Here is a 21,227-nt window from a genome sequence, read left to right on the forward strand (position 1 = left end):
AAAACAACAGAAGTGAGAGGCCGTTGTCGCGTACGTTCTCTGATTGCGAAGCTGTATTATTTACATGCAGATGTAAAGTACCAGGGCTCACGTGGAATACTTGCATTCATTATAGGAGTAGAAGCAGGGCTGTTTGAGGGCTGCATCATGCAGGTCTCTAGCACGGAGCATTCCCTGGCCTTATATGCTCTTCGTGCTGGGAATGCCAAAAGCAGTATCATAAACATGGCCTGGTAAGCATTCATTGTTTCATGATGCTTGTGCAATTTTACAGGGCTGAAATTTTTAACAAGAGTGGGTTTAGACTAGCGAGTCACTGCATACTGAAATTACTTGGGGCCTGAAGGAGTATTTTCCCAAAAAAAGTAAACACCCCAACAAAAGTTGGTTATACCCTCTGTTCATTTAACATGCTCCGCTTACACCGCTGAATAATGGCCACTGTCTTCTGCAGGTCTGTGCAGTATCACAGTTTACATTTATAATCTCAGTTTCTCTTTAGCTAAACATCAAAAACACTTCATTTCAGAACTGGCATAAACCAGAGGGGACAAAGGATCCGTTTGGGGAACACTTTCCCATTCAATTAGCACTGCTGTAGTTGACCGCTTTCCTTCTCCCTTCGGAGTACAGGACGCAATCTTTCTGACTAGAACGCTTCTCATGGGCACAAGCACTGCTCAGAAATGTGCATTATTCACCAGCTGAATCATTTCAGATATCTTGTATATCTTGATATTTGTGATTAATGATTTATTGTTTGTTATTCCAAGTATTAGTAAACTCTATTCAAATAAGCTAAAAGAATTTAGCTCCATCATGCATCTATTCCTCGTCAGATATATTAAATTTTTGTGAACACAGAGGCATAATAATTATTATTTAGAAAAACATTAGGGTGAGTATTATGATTGTACCTACAGACACTCACAACTGCAGAACATTTGCACTGCGCAGTTTACCAGAGGCAGATTTTTTTTTTAAACAACTCTAACTTTTTTTTGTCACCCTGCAGAAACACAGCTTATTAAAATTCGGTTTCATATTGATTTTGACCCCCTATAATTCCTTAAGTTTACTGCAGTCTGGTCCCTGGAGGAATAGTCCAGCAATAGTCCAGAATCAGAGTTTTGTGAGTGAAGAGTTCTTTTTCAAAAAGACTTTCCCACTGAACTTCAATACATTCTTTACATGTCAGAGAATAGTTGTCCTGCTCTCTTTATTCTAAGTTACCACGCAGCTGAACGAACCACAGAACAGCCTCATCATACGGTGACATCTCCATGTAAAGGGTTGTAACACTGACATCATTTTCCTTGAACTCCTGGGATGCACTAAGCTGAGGCTGAACAAGAGGACAGACGGGATTATTCTACTCTTTAAAAAAGCCTAAAAGAGTATCAAGAACATGTGTAGAAGACATTAAAAATAGAAGTTACATAGAAGCATTACAACATACTGATATATTAATTTTATAGCCAAATATAAATTCATCTCTCAATGTAGAAAGTCCGCTAATCTTATGTAGGCGGATTTCCCATTGAGTTTTGATTGAACAAGGAAGTAAGATTGAGCCTGCAATGAGTTAATGGCCCACAAAAGCAACAGGATTTGGAAACCGTGGTGCAATTAGAAAACTATGGTATCACGGAAACACAAGAGGGCAAATGGCACAACTGGAATAGTACAGCTGAGGGCTACAAGCTTTTTAGAAGGGATAGGAAAGGAAGGAGGGGCAGGGGATTTGCCCTGTATGTTAAGTAGTGGATAGATTGCAAAGATCTGCCTCTGAGAAACAGCCCTGATCTGGTTGAGAGCTTGTGGGTTAAAATTAGGGACTGGACTAAGACATCTGGTGGTTGGGGCCTACTACAGCCGCCTGATTGGAGGAGCCTGAGAACGAAGCCTTCTTGTTCAGGTACAAGTGGTGGTGTGCTCGTGGGCTCTCATTTGGATGGGGGATTTCAACCACCCAGACATCTGCTGGAAAAACAATGCAGTGGGTTGCAAACTATGAGGCAGCCTGGGCTGCAGCAGGTGATCTGAGCCAGCCAGCACAGCTTCACCAAGGGCAGATTATGCCTCACCAGTCTGGTGACTTTCTGTGACTGACTGACAGCATCAGTGGACAAAGAAATGGCAACTGATGTCATCTATCTGGACTTGTGCAAGGCTTTTGACATGGTCCCAACACGACATCCTTATCACTAAATTGGAAAGATATGAATGTGAAGGCTGGATTACTAGGTGGATAAAGAATTGGTTGGATGGTCATAGCAGGAGGGTTGTTGTCAACCACTGTATGTCCAGGTGGAGACTGGTAATGAGCAGTGTCCCCCAGGAGTCCACCTGGGACAGTGCTCTTCAACGTCTTCATCAATGACAGTGTCTTAGTTTCAGCTTAGAAGGAATTGGGATCTAGGTTAGATGTTAGGAACGAATTCTTTACTCAGTGCCTGGTGAGGCCTTGGCACTGCTGCCCAGAGAGTTATGGGTGCCCCGTCCTTGGAAGTGTTCAAGGCCAGGCTGGATGGGGCCCTGAGCAGCTTGATCTCATTGGGGGCAACCAGCCCATGGCAGGGGGGTTGGAACTGAGAGGGCTTTATGGTCCCTTCCAGTGTAAGCCATTCCATGATTCTGTGAAAATGTCTTATTTCTTAAACTTAAATGCACAGAGTATAGAAAAGTAGATTCAGGTACAACACAGAACCGCACCACCTCACATGAGGAAGAGTTACTTATTTCCCCTTTTCCTGTCTCTATTTTTCGAATACATTATTTGCATCTCTGCTCCATGGAAGTCTGGACCATACTTTACATTATGCTACAGTAAGCACTATTCAATACTGTCAAAGGACAATATATGGATAAAATATATGTCTAGACTACCTAAGACATAGAGCACAGAATAATCTAGAGTACACTTGCTGCTTTCCATTGTGGCTTGCACTTGGAGACAAAACCTAACTGCTCTAATTATGTTAGTCATTTTGACATAGCTATTAAGGTCAAAATATATGCAAACGGATCATTTTCACTACTTTAATGTTAGTTCTCATTTACCATATGATTATAAAACTTTCAAAGCGTTCTTTTTGTCCAAACCAACATCCATCAAATGCCGTTAAAGGATAAACCACACAGCTCAACTGTTCTTCCAAAACCGCCTCATTAGGAACACCTATCACCAGCTCAGATGGAAAAGCAAGGACAATCATGACTAAACAACAAAGAGAAGAAAAGTTGCTAGGAAATGTGACTGCTGGTGCCTGACAAATACATAATAACCATCCTGAGAAAATAACCCCAAAATAGTCTATATTTGTTTTTTAAACAAAAATAGAAATACAATGCCATGTATGGAGATGAGTTTTGTAGTAGTAGTAAGTGATAAAACTCGTAGTTACATTCAGGTTCTCCATTTCAGAAATAACATTAGTATGAAAAGTTCTTCACCTAATTTCCTTTTCATTTCTGAAAGAAAATAGCTGATATCTAAAACTAATGTCATCTTCTCAATTCTGTTAAGCTTCAACCACTCAAAACGAGGAAGAGTCAGTGAAACCAAATACAGAACACGAATCACAACTCAGCTGCAGTAGGATTTTAGATTACACGTATCAAATTGCAACAGAAAGAAAAATCAGAGGCTTGGAACCCTCTGGAACATTTTGAATCTAGGTCAGCTAGGGTCAACTCATTCTCAAAGCAGAAAGAATGAAGCTGGCAGCAGTCCCATCAGGATCAAGATCCTGGACTTTCAGGTGGAGAACCCAGAATCTTTGGAATCCCATACTGGATGTAAGCTCCCAAATTCCTTCTCACATACATAGAAGCACAGAGTTAGAGAACATCCAATATCCTATAAAGTACTTTGGTTTTCTAACCACCAGAATTGGTCAGGGACAAGGCAGTTGGCATGAAAGTCCATGAGCCACGTGTACTTTGAGGAATTCCATACGGCATGGGTTTCTCACAGTCAACAGCATCCTGGGATCAACATTCAAATAAAATTTGCTTTGTTTCTGTCCTTACTTTACCCTTGTCACTCATTCTGGTGCCACAGACCTAAGATACAATACATCGCAAATCTTTCAAAGAAAATTGCCAAATGCAGCATGTCAAATATAACCCAATTAAAGTCAAGGAAACGTTTCCACGGATGACAACAGCAAAAAATGGTGGCAGCCTGAGGTGTTTGTAACAATAATGTTATAAAAACCTAAGTACCACACCAACTATTTCTGCTACTAGTACTGTCCACCTCCACAATTGGTGTAATACTTGGAAATACTCAATTCCTCTATTTTTATTAAAAAAAAATACCATCCATCTAACAAAACCAATTGTTACCTAACAGTCTTGAAATATATATATTTTTTTCACTCAGAACAATTTTCAGATGCTGACAGCACTGGTTCTGGGCCAAACAGTCACTAGCCCAGGAAGACTTCATTTAGGAAACATACCTGGTTTTGGGAAACTAGAATGCAGAGCACACTACTGCTCCAACCTCACAGAGTAATCTTAGATTCGTATGCAGTAAAACACTGGATGCCGAATACAAAATGACACTTGGTATATACAGAAATAGCTCCTTTCTGATGTACTGTGAAGCTATTATGATTCCCAGTCAAATGAATTTTTAGGCACAATGCATTGTTTTTTTGGATTGGCCAAACTGTCACAAAAGGCTGGATGGGGCTGTGGGCAACCAGGTCTAGAGGGAGGTGACCCTGCCTATAGAAGGGTGGTTGGAACTCAATGATCTTAAAGGTCCCTTCCAACCCAAACCTTTCTATGATAATATGATTTTATGAAAAGCCCTTCTACTTGAAAATCTGAAAAAAACAGAAAAGAGGTGGGAAAACATACAACCAGAATATATTCGAACAAATTAGAGAAAACTAACCTCTCCTTCAAGGACTTATTCACACAGTACTCAACTTCAACAACATTGTTCTTTATCTAGACACACCAGGAGACATTCCAGTTTTCATGAAATTCCAGTGACCACTGTGTCCTAATTTTGTAGCATTTGGTAAAACACAGCCCCTTGTAATCTATATTAAAAATACTTCTGCAAGAAGTGCTTTCATGACATTGAGCTCTGGTGGTATGTGTCTAATCAGACATGATATATCAGCACTCTTACAGCTCATCCAGATCTTTCTATAATCAAATATGGCCATTTCTTCAGATCTAAAGAATCACTTGACACAGGTTAGAAGGAAGGCAGGGGCTTCTCTCATTTTTAGAGCCTGATGCTGAACGTGGAGAATGTCTTTGCAATTATGCATGGCTCATGCTACTACTGAGGGTGAGTCTCCAGACAGTGCAAGAAATCAGCTTTAGTGTAAGAACTACTAAGTCCTGGCTGACGTTACTCTCCTTCAGCACCTGCGACTTAACCTGGGAATGTGGCACAGATTAATGCATCCCTGACAGAAGGCATGGTCACATAATAGGAAACAGAAAAATAAAAAGTACAGGCAGGATAAAAACAGCGGAAAAGTGATTTAAATATACCAGAAGAGTACAATAAATCAGCTCACCGCTCCACTTTGAGAAATAAAAAGGTGATGGAAAAAAAGAAGATTCAAAACTATAGAGCAGAGAGATAAACAAAAGGCTGTTACCAACCAAATCTGCAGGCTTACAGAAAGGCTGTTTGAATTTTCTTTTCTGCTTTAGGATATAAATGCAATCACCTACATGGGATTTTTCATACTGAGAACGTTGATTTTACAGTCTCACAATTTTTAAATGAAGAGGTATTATCAGATACTTTGCAGACCCAGGTTCTTGGTCATTCCTCCAGATCTGCTGCTGATTTAAACTCAATCAATTTCTACATAGAACTATGTCTTTTACATAAAATTCAGCCTTGTGTATACTATTTAGGGCCTTAATGGAAGATATACCTCACAATAATAGTTCTTTCTTTAGTGAGACAGATTCATTTACTTCCTTGCTTCTGTAATGGCACTGCTAACACGAATGATAAAAAGACATCAAAAAATTTACTGGGAAATTCCTGGATATACAGAAAAATCATTTTCCTTTACTTAAAACAGACTCTGTAGGGGCACCCATGGATTATAAATTCTGGTCTGACGTGGAAGATCAGTAGTCTTAAGAGAAACAGAAGAGATGATGTACACATATATGGTGCATTTTCTATTCCTAGATTCTCTACATAACCTTTAGGGTGGAACAGCTGAAAGCCTGGTATCACTGAATCTAATGAGATTTGCCCATTGATGAACATTCAGTACTTCTCCTATTCATTCACTAGATTAAATCCCATCTTACTCAATGACCATCAGATTCAGAAAGAGGATGATCAAAATTTTCATCATAGGTTTCACTGATTTGGGGTCTCAGTTTAAGAGCTGTCATAACTCATTTTCAGGATGCTGCAAGTGACTGTTGGCTTTACAGGCTTTAGTTAGCTGTCTAGAAAGTATGCAGGTTCAACTGGTAGCCTAAATTCCAGCCTGAGAATCATGCCTAACACCACATATGTCATCCATGACAACTGCAGAGATAAATTCTAGCTTTCCTGGCTCCCATGGTGGAATCTTTCCATATTATATTTTCTGTAGAGTTTCTCTTCTTGTCCTTGTTTTTTACTTCCTGCCCTTCCAAAACAATAACAGAGCAATGGATCCAGCTGCCTAAGCTTAGCCAATTAAGATGTCATGGGATGTCTCAAATAAGGCATTCACAGCTGCCTAGTGGATATGACAAAGGAGATCCTACTGGGCAGCAAATCAGAAATGTTACTGCAGTGCATCTGTCTTTAAGCAACCAAATCAAGCCTGAAGTATCTGAATCAAGTACCCCACATAGTGCATAGATATCACTGTGAAGAGCTTATGGAAAAAGTCAGAATCTGACAAGAATAGCCAAAAACCAGCTCAAGCTCCATCACTGCTGAGTGGAAAGATGCTAGCAGTGGGAAAAAAGTCTTCAGACAGAACAAGAAAGGCAAACTGAGCCTATACATTGCAGTTGTGACAAGCCATCTTCAGGCACCTTCTGTGCCTGTTTCTGTGTATTACAGAGCAGTCATCTTTGGGAATCTGAGTTGAAATGCTCTCATGACTGAGTCTTCAGCTACTTCTACAAGCATAGTATTAGTGTATTCTGAGCTTCAGTCCACTGTCAGCAAGCAAACTGCCAATTCAATACTGGCTCTGACCGGTTCCTACTAAATACTCCCAATTATGGGAAAATTAGGGAGCCTATGCTGCTTCTACTAGTCAGAATGCTGCTTCTGAAATGAATCCCTCAAGCCATGCCCACTAAAATCACCTTTTACAAAGTAACACTAATACTTCTGACTTAACAATAGGACTCAGGATAAAAAATAATGGATAAAAGGAAGAGCATTAACCCCAATGAACTTCGCATTTGCATGCCAAGGAAGAGAATGTGGAGCAGGACAGGTACCAGTATGCCCTGTCATTGTTCTCCAGCTCTTACAAGCACTGAACCTGCAGTTGCTCATTGAGTGAAGCCACTTTTCCTCCTGGTTCAGTCATCCCATCCAGGAGGTCATGCAGGCATACAAAGAAACCGTTGTGAAGGTGGTGGCAACTGGAGAAAGCAGAAGCCCATTCAAAAGAAATATTGCCACGCTACTGCTCAAAATAGCGAGGTAAAATGTTATTTTAAATCAACAGTGTGAGAGCCTGGCAATACAAAAAGTTAGGGCTGCAGAACATCAGTCTACGTCTGTGCTTTCTGCTTCCATAAGGAACTTACGGGAAGTTTGGAGCAGTTTCTTTTTGGACAACTGTGATTGACAGCAGTGAAAAATGGACAGATTGGCACATCTAAATGCATACGTTATAATACCTTTAAAGCTGCTCTTTCTGATTTTTTAAAATTAAAAAACGAATTGCACTACAGCTCTACAACATCTGTATAAATCTACAAGGTTATCCAAAATTCCTTCTCTCCTTCTTGGCGTGTTTAGAGTTTACAAATCTCATTAACAATGCTGACAGCAGGTAATGTCAAAAATGAAACTGCTGGGCTCATTGGAAACTTTTGGGAAATTCACAAGACTAAACTCTTCTCTGTTTTGGACTAGAAATGCTACTGTAAATGATACTAACCTGGCATTTGTGAGCAGCAAAGGAGGGAGGTAACATTATGTAAAGAGAATTCATTACAAATACGTATCCGCTGACATTAATAACCCCAGCATCTAATTCCATTCACAAAAGCATTGCCTATAGTGTTGACACTAGGAAAATTATAACTGCACATACTCTTTTAGTCTTGTTTTCTTCCTGGTCCTAGCTTCTGAGGTCAAGTACCACTGTTTCCTTGATATTTCTGCTATTACATATCGATTTTATGTAAACAAGTTTCCTTTGGATTCAGAATCATTTTCCTTTTCTAAAACCTCTCCAAAAATGGTCCATTTCTTCCTTGTTTTTGAGGAGCTGAGATCTATTGTTTTGGGGTTGTTTTTTTTTTTTCCTATAACCATTTCTTTGACTTTGATTCTTTTCTACATTTAGATGTTTTGAGGTAAGTCAGAATATATGTCACATAGAATAGCAGATCATAGAAAATGATCCCAATGATGACATTAGAGGCTGACTACTTACACGTTTTTATCAGCTGAGAAATTTAAATAAAGGATCTTTTTTTTGGCTGCTCCGAACAACGGACTTGCCATTTGCACAGAAAAAAAATGATGGCAAAACCTCACAACCCATCAGCATTTCACCACAAGCTCAGTTCTAATACATTTTAGTTGAGGTTCAAAGTTGTCTAGAGAAACCGATCTCTTCTTTCTCCAACCCTAAATGTGTCACTTGAGAGTTCTCCTTCCAATAGGAGCAGTATCGGACACACAACTAATTTTAGAATATAAAGTGCTCCTCACCATATTGGAATACATATAATTTAAAATAACTGTAAACCTAAACTTTGCAAAAACAGAAAATTCAAGCACTAACAACAACAAAAAAGCATAATTTGTAATTGAAAGAAAATAATATTTAAAAGAAAAAAAAAACCTTTTTGTCCTTCCAAAAAGAGACAGAAATTACAAAGTTTTATTTCCCGGGAGAACGATGCCACTTTTATAAAGAAAATTACAGTCACCACAAATTGCTCTCAACAATTCCAAAGCTTCTTCATTTGACCACTTGAAAATCAAAGTTCTTTAAGATTATAAATATAACTTTTTATAGCTCTGTTATTACGTACTGTGAATGGGGAAAGGGGGCCAATCTTGTGGCCGTAGCGCCGAATGGCCTCTCTGATGTGGCTGGGCTGGATGGCATCGCTTTGAGCCTCCATACCACAGGCTGCAGCGCTCTGCAACAGAAAAACACATAAATTGTTACTAAATCAAAAACACACAACAGACCTACAGTGCATAAAGTATGAAAATAAACCTTTATAAGATTGACCAATTTTTTTTTTTTTTTTTTCCTAAGGATACACATCGCTGCTGCCACACGCTACTTTAGAGAAAAAAAAGCTATTAACAAATCAAAGAGGACTTTTACATGAACTTTGCTTAAGAGACCCAAAGAACACCATATTTGTCCTCTTAAATCTTTCACCTAGTGCTGCTGTATGTTGCAATTGAAAAGAGCAGCAAATGCTCTAAGTGAAATGAAAGGGTCATATAAGTCATACTGCAATAACCACAGAAACTATTTTTAAAACATTTCAGGCTTTCATTATGATGTCAAGGGGTGGGGAAAATATTGAACAAGTATCCAAAGTGGAAAGCAATTTGACACCAAAATCGCCAATAAGTGACATTAGACTGAAATTTTAGAGACGAAACGTGTGGCATTGCGGTGTTAGAGAGATGTAAAACTAAATTAATTACCTAAAGATTCAATATTTTAAAATTTCAAGTGATTTTTTGGATGACAAACCCTAAACGGGAAAAAAAAAAGACTTCACTGCTACCAGTCCATTGATTTTACAGCACATTCCCTGAATTTTAAAAGAAAATGTTATTATTTTCTCCTTACTGGTCAAATTGAGATGCTGGTTTAGGCTCCACCTAGACATGACTGCTAGCCAGAAGATAGGTGGCTTATCAGAACGATGGCTGCTCGGTCATAAATTCATGACAATAGTATTAGCAAATGACAAAAACCTAAATTAAGCACTGAAACTTAATGTACACACACACATTTCCCCCATACGTTCACACTACATATTAACGCTTCACACTTGGGGGATATTCTTTACAAAAGGTTTTATTTCAAGAGTGCCAAGTCCACTGCAGCCTGCGTGAGTATAAACAGAATTATTGATAATATGATGGCGGATTCTTCCCTTGTTGACTGATGTTCATAACAGGAATGTGAAACTCAAATATTTTCTGCTGGCCTGGGCTTTCATGGACTAAGAATAACATTCTTCACCAAGTTAACTCGTTTGTCGCAATGCCTCAGTTGTATCTAGCACGCACCTAATCAAGTTGGGTGACTCATGGGAACATTTCATTAAAACTGTGCACTTTTTAGAACGTAATGATTTTAAAAGGCATTAAGTCAAACACTAGGAATTAATTGAACACAAACTCACAAAACTGGTGAAATACAATGGATGAAAAATTCAACCTCCAGCTAAATTCTTGTTCCTGGGAGTAATAATGGTAACTGGCCACAGACACAAAAGATGGATGTTCAAGTGCAATACTAAAAAGGAAGAGGAAAGAGCAATCTAAAAGTCTTCAGAAAGGTTCCACGATTCACTAAAAGTTGGATCTATTGGGAGTGTCTACAGCCCTGATGAAACTAGAGGGTGAAAATAAACCTTTTTCTAACCGTGATTATAAAAGTTACTGGTAAAATTCTGTGGAAGCGAGTATTGATTGTATAAAATAATAACACACATGAAAAAATCATGTCACTGTATTGTTTTGCAGCAAAATGAATACTGCCATCACTTTCCCTGCCCCTTATCCCCCACCCCCCCAAAAAAAAGGCCTTAAGGGAATAACAGAGTTCTTCCGATCCAGCTTATTTAATCAAATCTATTTCCCTTGTGGTTTTAAGGTACATAGACCCCTCTCACACCGAATACCCAGGATCTACAACAGAAGACAGGAATTGTAATATTTACATTTCATAGACTGAACATGAGACGTCCGTATTTTATGCAAAGTAAACAAATATTTAGCTTGAATGCAACCAATTGGCATAGAAATAAAGGAGGTCAGGCAAAGTTGTTATAGGCAAAGAAGGCAGTTGCCTAAGGCTGCTGAGAGCAAGGCAATCACAACAAACTCTTTGCCTACTTTGCTTATACTTCGACTCTCTAAACCTACTCTTGCTGCTAGTGCCAGAGAAGGGGAGGGGTTACTTTGGATGCTGCTGCAGCTGTAGAGGAGCAGCTCCTCTTGGAAGCAGCAGCTGTTGGCATTACTCAGAAGCCTTACCCTGGTTCTGATGGAAACAATATTAAACTGTGTTTTTGCCCCTACTCTAACGCTGGTAGAAACATGAGTGTGAATTAATGTTATATTAATAATTATAAATGATACATGTGGTAGCCTCAAGATTTATTTATTTTTGGTCTTTTTTTTTCATGCTTCTGTACCTTTTTTCTTTTCCTCTGTTTGGATTTGGAAGAGTCCTGCCCAATCCCTCCATTGCCCAGCGCTCCCGATGGTGTTTTCCCAAGATGCTGCTGCCCTGCAGGTGCTGGTGGGGTGGGTGTAGGGGGTGGTGTGTTTTCAGGAGACTCAAGGCCAGTCTTCACACCTGCAGCCTGCCCTAAGAGATGTGGCTATGAAGACAAGACGTCCAACAGCAGTTACAGAATCAAATCACAAAATGGTTATGACCTTCTTAGATCTGCTATTAGTAAATATACATAATACAGTAGAGCTACGTAATGCAGCACTGTTCTTGTGATTACTGTCACACCTTTTTCACAGCAATGCATGCCTTACAGAACCTACTGTACTTGTTTCTGCTGACAAATATGATCACAAACGTTAATCTCCCAATATGCAGCAGAGAGAGCCTTCAATAGAGTGGAAATTTCCACCAAAGAAAAGAGAAGTGACGTTTAAATATAAAGATGCTGCTAAGAATTTAACATTTGGAGCTGCAGTTTAATGTCTTTCTTCTTACATTCCTAACTCTGCTAATGAACTCCATAACAGAAGCCCATGTCAATACTCGGTTTCAATAATACCTACGTAAAAGGCAACTACCAAATACACGTAATACTATATGTAATACGATAATAAAATACATTTATTCACATTGCCCTGCAATAATCATTATACAAATACATGAGAAGGCAACATTTACCTCAGTAGAGTTGTGATATTGTATGAAGGTGGCAGATATGGCATGACTGAATGGGTCACCAGCCTTAGGAGTCATGTCTTGTTTAACCAAAAGGGCCAAGTCCACCAACTGCAGAGTCAAAAACAGCCAATAAATAGGTTGGTTTACGCATCATGAACCCAATTGTAATGAAGAAGAGATAGGAGGAGTGGGCTGAGGCAAATTATTCTTAGTGTTTCTCAGTAGAAAACAAAATTACTGAGATTTTTTAGCCTAAGGAACCTTTCTTTTCCACTTCTGTAAATATATGGAGTGATTTATCTACCCAAGAGGGCTCGGCTTGGCACTAAGGTAACGTTTTGTTTTCCAGGAAATCCTGCTTTTTAATCCAATTGTGCAATCAACTTGAATGAGCCTCCGCATGTTGCCAAAGGTCACATAGCAAAGTGTGTGGTTTCAGTCTGGATTTGAATAAAGCTTGTGCTGGACTCCGCTCCCCTCTGTAACTGTTAGAAAACATTGCTAATTGTGTATTATCAGATGGGTGACGATGGTACAGCACACATCTGCCATAGAGCAAACTGAAGGACAGGTAGGGATCCAATCAACCTGCTTGGCCAAGTTAGTGTATCCCAAAGTCACCAATTCATACCCGTTAGCTATTGCTCAGTCTGCTCCCTTACCTGTGCCACAGTCTCATATGCTAAATACGCCAAAATCTCCATTGCAACTGCATTTGGCTTTATCTCCATGCTGCTACAATCCAGCCAGTCACGGAACTTGGATGCTTTCTTCGCTGTCAGATTAAATCATGTGGGAAAAAGGAAAAGTTAGAGGCAGGTAGGCCAAAATAACGCATTTTTCCAGTCACAGGAAATACTACGAATGCAACACAGAGTGTCAATGTGACTTGATTGGCCATGGAAGGAATTAAAGATGGAAGTAGGGGGGAAACATAACTGTTTCACACACAACATTTTGGAAACCCATAAGCAGGAGAAAGGAGAAAAGCATTCAGGAGGTTTCAGAAGAAGGAAGGATCTACCTCAGGAGAGCAGATAGAATAAATCTGATTTGGAATGTACGATGGTAAAAGAAGCAATAGGACTGCATTGCATCTTTGACAAATGACAGAAAAAGGCGTTAGAAGAAACCAACCCAAACCTGAGGTTTGGGGCCCAGATCGAAAGGATATAATTGAGTTAACAAAGTGAAGACAAATGAAGGACAGAAGAAGAAGGCAGAAGTCCTGTGCTGTATGAGCAGAGATTAGGTGCTGACAAGCCAGCCAACATGATTTGTGGAGGAGTATTTTTTAAATTGTGCACTGGATGTAAGGACACAATGTAGATCTGCAAACGATCAACATTCAGACAAGAGCATCACACTGCTAATGGATGAGATCACTCAGGAGAAAGTACAGAGAAAAAATATGGAGCAAAGCAACATGAGAGTCTTGCTGAGAGAGTAAAAGAGATACCCAAATGGAACTGGAAAAGCATCATTGAAATTCACAGAAGAACCAAAAAAAGGATGATCTTACTTCAGTCAGTGGCAGGCAAGCTGATCACGGACAGAAACTAGTCATACAGAGGTCTTAAGAGAGCTGCTCACGAGCACAGGACCATCACAATAAAGTGAATACCTTGTATTCACGTGAAACAGCTCTTTCAAAAAGGGTCCTCACTGAGGAGTAAAAAGCTAAGAGAAGTCAGGTATTAAACAGAAAAACAGATGTCAATAAAGATTATTTTTTAGGAGGGAATGAGATCCTACAGCGCTTGATCCTTTGGTGGACCTCTTCTTCTGCCTGCCTTTAAAGCAACATAGAACAATGTGGTGCTGTAAGCAGGAATATATACTGTTAGAGCAGACTTCTTCAAGTCCTCGATTCATTCTCCTGTGACCCAGTTTTCAAGCATTTATATTACAGTAAAAACGGTTCACTACTTGAAACCATAAATTTTTATTAATAAATTCAACTTTTATTAAAATAAAAAGAAAATTAGCAAAAGTTTCTGTTACTTTTTTGGCCATTAACATGTGCTATCCAGTTGAGTTCATATTATGCAACTGAATTTGTTGTAAGTCTCTTTTTCTACTGCTTTCTAGGGACTGTAATTCTCTTACTCTTTAATGGCATTAAACATCAGTGAAAAATAAGTGTATAGATATGGTCATTTAAAAACACTATTAAAATACCATTGAGGCTTTTTTTTATAAATCACAGTCCCACAGTCAGCAACATTTGATTTGTTTTTGCAAATTAAGATTTGCATTTCCTCTGTCTCCAGGTGACTATTTGGGGGTTATAAAAATGAGTTTATCACAAGCCTCTTCTTTGGGGAAGTCACCTTGATCTGAAGTATCACTCATCTAATGGCTCACAGATGTGTGATGCCAAATTACAACCGAGCTCGCAAAACATACTGCCCCAGGAAAATAAATGCTTACAAAACGTGTTTTCCGACATTTGCTGACACAGAACAGTATTTCCAGTGTGTCATTCATTTGTCATAAATGACTCACTCGTTCTTCGGATTTAAGTGCCCTGCTAGGAAGAACAAGATAAGGTCTCTCATTTAAAGACATCATTGTGTTCAACGCATGGTGTCGGATCATGTGCTGTTTTGTCATGATTTTTAAGGGCTCCCTAACCTTGCTTTTTCTGACATTTGACCTAAAACCTTAGTCATCACTTAAGTGCCTCTGTAATGATGTTTTGCTACATGATCAAGCCCATTAATTTACAGCTCATTATAGTTGCGGCCCACAAGTACTTCTAGTAAGTTGGTTTTCAGTGCTAGTAAAGCCCTAATTCTGTCATCATGTTATTAGTGTTGGAATGGCGTATACTGATGAATTTGGCCAACGTTGAATAAATTCCACAGCAGGAGCTTACAGCTTAAAATAGAAAAAGACTCTTTAGTAAGTTCTTTGTGTCACTGCAGACAGAGAAATAAAAGCAAAACTTGCTGCTCTTCTCTGATTTTAGATGCATTCCTCGGGACCTGCAACCGTGATGCGTTATTAATGTGCTGCCCATACCAGCACCACGACAGACCTCAGGCAAGCATGGCTGTTTCAGCCCATTAACTCTTTACAAGTTCTGTCTTTGCAGCAGTCCCCACCAGCCCAGTAGCTGAGTCTGGAAAATCTTCACAGAAAAATACTCTGCTGGATAGCCTGAAACTATGCAAAATTAACTGTTCCCGGGAATTACGAGGACAAAATATTTTTTAAAATTATTTTTATAGCTTTATTATTGTGGACAAAACAAAAGTGCTTTCAAGGAGCATGAGGCTCTGCTGTTTTCTCTATGACATGAAATAATAATTGGACATCTCTTTACAATACAGCCGTTAGAATACTTACAAAAACTCAACTGCCGACTTTCACAAAATTCTGCGTACTGGACTGAGTCCATCATTCGTGTTTGTCTTTCTGCTCTCTGACAAAAGAGTAGAAGCACATGATGAACCTTAATCCAGCAAGAACTGCATTCCACAACAGAAATTATAGCAGCACAGTGCCCCTGCCACAACCTTAAAGTAACCCCTCCCCAAATTAAACGTGCATTGACCAATTTCAGATGCAGAAGTACAACCACTGATTGCTCACTGGCCCCAGGAGTTAAGATTCCCAGAAGAGCGTGCCCACTCTCACTTTAAGATTCTGCTATTGGAGAAAAAAGTGAATCAGAGTTTAAGAAAAGTGGCTTAAAATGTTCACTGTTGGATTAAAGACTAAGCACACGCCTGAGTTCTGTTTACTTCAAGAGATGCAGAGTTGATTTTCACAAGGGAAGGATCTGGTGACTAGAGGAGATCAAACTGTTCAGATACTGGGGGCAGGAGGTGGTAGTTAGATTAAAGAGAACAATTATCCTCCTCAGAAAAAGACAGTTGAATCAAGTCTCTTAAACAAGGAAAGTACAGTATTTGCCTTACACATCAAGGAAAGGAACATAACTATCTTCCAAACATAAAAGAAACCATTAAACCTGGTAAGAGCAGAACTACAGTTCAGAATACAGAGTGGTGTCAGGAGTGGCTGATGGCACTGCAGTTAGTCCATACAGCTCAAGACCCCATGAATGCAGAAGGTGAAGTACAGCTATGTTGGCATTACAAGCAAAAAATCAAACAAAAAGCACACACACAAATTTTGCTCCGAGTCCCTGAGCTCCTCTGTGTCTGATGAACTCAAATTTGCAGAGTCCATTAATCTGGTTTAGCAGAAAATTAAAGGGCTGTTGATGAGAGTATTTGAAGACAGGCAATGCAACATTTAGCCTTAAAACTTTCTTGTATCAGAAAAAAATCAGTACTTCAAATACACAGCTTCTTCCTCTATTCTCTACCTGTTAGATCACTCTTCTTTGACAGTACAATCCATCAATTAGAAGACCTCACTGACAGACATCACGTTCAATCTAGTAGTGAATTGAACCACCAGCCCTTCAGGAACACAACCTCTTTCCTTCTTTCTTTTCATCTCTACTCAGTCAATCATTTCTGCTGTATTTTTGTCAATCGGATGGAAAATGTTCTCTTTAAGTACTTCTCAATACTCTTTACATTCTTCTGGCATCTTGACTACATTTTGTGGAGCTGCTCTTTCAGATAAGTAAAAATTTTCAGCCAATCTATTCCAGCAAGACATTAAGCCTAAATTTATTTTGTATCCTGTAAGAATAAACGTCACAATAACTTCAATCCTCATCTAGCATGATCAGAACAGAGATCTGCTTTGCCTCTGAATTAATTCAGTCATATTTTTCAAGACAGAAAGAACCACCAGGATCATCTAATCTGATCTTCTGTGTAGTACAGGACGCTTCTCACATAATATACTAAAATTCAGTTCTAGAATTTCTTGCGTAACTTTACTGCATAGAATCACAGAATCATAGAAACGATGATCTCCATCTTTGAAAGGCATCTAATTTTAACTTAAATATTTCACATATTAAGAGATTACATTCAAATAATTTAAAGTGCAACTTTTTAATGCAATATGGATTACATCCTACAATCATTTTTGTCTTTGCCAGTCACTAATTACTAGTTGGGTACTCTCAGATAATGATGAAATAAATAATTTAACCATTGGTCGGTAATCAAATGGACTAAACTTCTCCACATGTGACATAATTTTCTTAGAATTTCACACATTAGTGTGCAGGCTCATAGAACTGATGGTTGCAGACCTTCTGTTCTATAGTCCAGTCTAAAAGAGGACTCTTGCCTACATTAGATCATGTCAGCCATGGCTTACTCTAGGAAAGCCTTAGAATCGTAGAATCACCAAGGTTGGAGAAGACCTCCGTATCATCCTGTCCAACTGTCCACCCACCACTAGTATTTCCCCACTAAACCATGTACCTCAGTACAACTTGTAAATTTTTCTCAAATACTTCCAGGGATGGTGACTCAACCACCTCCCTGGGTAGCCTGTTCCAATGCCTGATCACTCTTTTGGAAAGTAAGTTTTTCCTAACGTCCAATCTGAACCTCCCATGGCACCATTCCCTCTTGTCCTATCCCTGCTACACGGGAGAAGAGGCTGTCTCCCACCTCACCCCACTTTCCTTTCAGGGAGTTATAAAGAGTGATGAGGTCTTCTCTGAGCCTCCTCTTCTTCAGACTAAGCAATCCCAGCTCCCTCAGTCGCTTCCTATAAGACCTGTGTGCCAGACTCCTTGCCAGTTCTGTCAGTCTGGTAACCTGCTCCAACACTACATATCAAAAAAGTTCTCTAATGTTGTGCTTGAACTTGCCAAGCAACCATCTGTGGCTCTGGACTCACAGATTCTTTATACATTTACCCAAGACTACTACAATCTTGGTCCTATCATCTTTGCAACTGTTGGTCAGCAGCTGTAGGCTGCTACCTCATCACCTTAGGCCCCCTAAGCACTCTCGGTTGCTTTCAGCTCCAGTTTCTCAAGATTGCTTTGAAACTGAAGGATCTAAAAACTGGCTGTAGCATTCCAGATTTGGCCTCAGCAACATCGAGTAGAAAGGCATGATTACCTTCTTCAGCCTGCCAGGCACATTTCTGCCACAGTTGCTCACTGAGAGCTTTGTTTCAGCTATGATGAGGGCATATTGCTGACTGATATGCAACCTGATGCTGATCATCACTGCCCAGCGCTGCTGCTCAGCCAGGTGGGACCCACTGGTACTGACACATAGGGTCACCCTCTCTCAGATGCAGAAAGTCACCAAAGTTTCTGTTGGTCCAGGAATCAAATTTTCAAGACGTGACTGGACTGAAGCTCTGTGAATCAGTGTGCCAGCAATTTACGATCGTTGACAGATTGGCAGAAAGTGCATTTTGTGCTTTTGCCAATACAGGGGGCAAGACATGTGAAAGTTGAGAAAATGCTATAAACTGTACAGAATCATAGAATAATAGAATTAGCTAGGTTAGAAAAGACCTACACCATCATCCAGTCCAACCATCCACCTACCACCAACATAACCCCACTAAACCATGTCTCTCAACGCTATATCTAAATGTTTCTTGAACACCTCCAGGGACGGTGACTCAACCACCTCCCTGGGCAGCCCGTTCCAGAGCCTGACCACTCTTTCAGAAAAGCAGTATTTCCTAATGTCCAGCCTAAATCTCCCCTGGCACAACTTGAGGCCATTCCCCCTCGTCCTGTCACTAGTTATAAGAGAGAAGAGGCCGACCCCCAGCTCACCACAACCTCCCTTCAGGTAGTTATAGAGAGTGATAAGGTCTCCCCTGAGCCTCCTCTTCTCCAGACTGAGCAATCCCAGTATGCCATGCTTCCTTTTAAATCTACAGAAAACCCATTTGCTCTTTTCCCACAGACTTTATTCTTTCAACTACCATTTTAGACACATTAAATACGAAAAGCTTAAATTTTAATAAATATGAAATTTTCCAGATTCTCTTCTGGGAAAGAGCAGGCACTCCAACAGAACTGAAGTCCTCTTTTATCAGTATGAAAGTAAGTCTGCTGAGAGTCATCCCTACATGAGGAAGCAGTGAAATCCTATTGCCATGCTGCCTTAAAGCAATCTCAACTTGAAACGTGGTTAAAGAAATGACATGAATGATACCGTCCCACCAGTTTATTAAAATGTATTAAATATATATACGTGTAGTTTTCACTCCCTTTATAGTAGTACTAGTCACTCTAAGCAGTTAAGGAGCTGAGTTATGTGGTGCACAGCAGAGTTAAAATACTTCACATGCTTTCCTTGGAACATGCCAAAGGATGCAGCAGATAGGACCTGGCACAGTACTCCTATGCTTAGTCTTCCAAAAATGTGTTGCATTCTATCTTTCGTTCAGCATGAAGAATTAAAAAGGAAGACTAAAGAGAGACAGGAAAGAAAAAGTAAAGAATTGAATGTTGCCAGCTACCATCCAGGATGAAAAATAATCTTATTTTGATTCCATTTCAGAGCTGTCACACTTGACATATCAAGGTCTTTGTGCTGGGGGAAAGGCAAGAAGCCAAATGTTAACTTGCTTACCAACTATTTAGTGTTTGAAGGAAATGTGCTGAGCTAGAACTTTTGAAAATGGTGTGCAGCATGGTTGGACACCCCTGTGTTTGGTGTCAATGTTAATTAGGAGGAGGTTGGCTCCCAAACTGCCTGCGTATTCATACCGTAGCATGATTTCCCGATTTCCATACTAAATACCTCCTCACTGTGCACCTAATGAAAAAGGAGTTAGGTGACTACCCCAGAGAAAAAACAGCTCTCTGGTGGCAACTATAATTGGAGAAATAAAGTAACTTCTGAAGAGCTCAACACTGAAAAGCTTGCAACCAGTCAGATAGTTTTGCTACTGGCTTCAGTTCTGCCAGCATTTCATCTGGAGTCTAGCATCTTCTAAAGATTAGACTGATTGATTTATGATGATTACTCTGAAAACACATTGGTTCATGTCATTGGTGGTAGGTGGACGGTTGGACTAGATGATCTTAGAGGTCTTTTCCAACCTTAGTGATTCTATGATATGCTGAAAACACATTCTCTGGATCTTGTAATTCGCTGAGAATTATGACTATCTGAAGACTTCTGTTACATAAAGGAAAAATGTACTTACTCTCCCAAGAATCAGCTGAATTTAACAAAGAAAAAAAAGTTCTTTATGAGCGAGCATTTTCGAAGATTAAGCTTACTCAGAGTTTTATACAGAAAATAAAAACATCACCTGGGGAAAGATCAATCGCTTTTGTAACACTATACTTGATTTGGCTATAAAGCACAGGCATATGGGAGGTTTTTATCATTGTTACCCATCTCTTATAGAACATACCATACATTCTGCAGTAACCATTAGTCTGAACAAGTCTGCATAACAAACAAGGCCCTTGATGTAACACTGTTTATGAAAGCTCACATTAGCACAAACTTCCTCAAATCTTCATTATTAAAAGAAAACATCAGGTCTTTTTTCAGATTAAAAGAAAAAAAATCATGATAGAAAATTGGATATTTTCTGTTTAGGGATGTCATGGTTTTGTGATCTTCGGTTATTGGTATTCCACATCATAACATCATATAGTGGATGTACCTAGTTCTCAGAAGAGAAAGACTACTACAGTCCCCACGGTACTTTGCTCCTCTGTTACCATTTTTCCAGCAGGAGGGAAAAGATAAAAGCTCACAGTATAAAAACTTGCAGATCACGAGACCTCATCCCTTTTTCTGCCGTCTCTCATCTTGGCAGCACCTCGCTCTCCAGCCGTCTTATTGTCAGTAGTAGAGTAAGGCCTACCTTGATTTTGGGACATTCTCTCTCTCTGTACTGGATTTATCAGCTTAAATTGTAATTATATTGTATTATAGTGTGTTGTTTTGCATTCCAATATCTTATTTAGTAAATTAGTTTGTTTCTCCTCAGATTGTTGCCGCTGTTCTTTGCTCT

General features: G+C 39.5%; 1 protein-coding gene across 7 annotated transcripts in view; it reads right to left on the bottom strand.

The window, feature by feature from the left end:
- The window catches only part of SUPT3H (SPT3 homolog, SAGA and STAGA complex component), a 272,370-nt gene that overhangs the window by 45,578 nt on the left and 205,565 nt on the right, over window positions 1–21,227 (bottom strand). For all 7 annotated transcript variants that reach the window (XM_021389659.1, XM_021389662.1, XM_021389655.1 and 4 more), the window contains 5 exons: window positions 15,678–15,753; window positions 12,986–13,098; window positions 12,324–12,431; window positions 11,602–11,790; window positions 9,238–9,348 (listed from right to left, as the gene is read on the bottom strand). In XM_021389659.1, the coding sequence (XP_021245334.1) occupies window positions 9,238–9,348; window positions 11,602–11,790; window positions 12,324–12,431; window positions 12,986–13,098; window positions 15,678–15,753 (597 nt within the window). The remainder of the gene's footprint in view (window positions 1–9,237; window positions 9,349–11,601; window positions 11,791–12,323; window positions 12,432–12,985; window positions 13,099–15,677; window positions 15,754–21,227) is intronic.

Source organism: Numida meleagris, chromosome 3 (assembly GCF_002078875.1).
Source record: "Numida meleagris isolate 19003 breed g44 Domestic line chromosome 3, NumMel1.0, whole genome shotgun sequence".
Lineage (NCBI taxonomy): Eukaryota > Metazoa > Chordata > Aves > Galliformes > Numididae > Numida > Numida meleagris.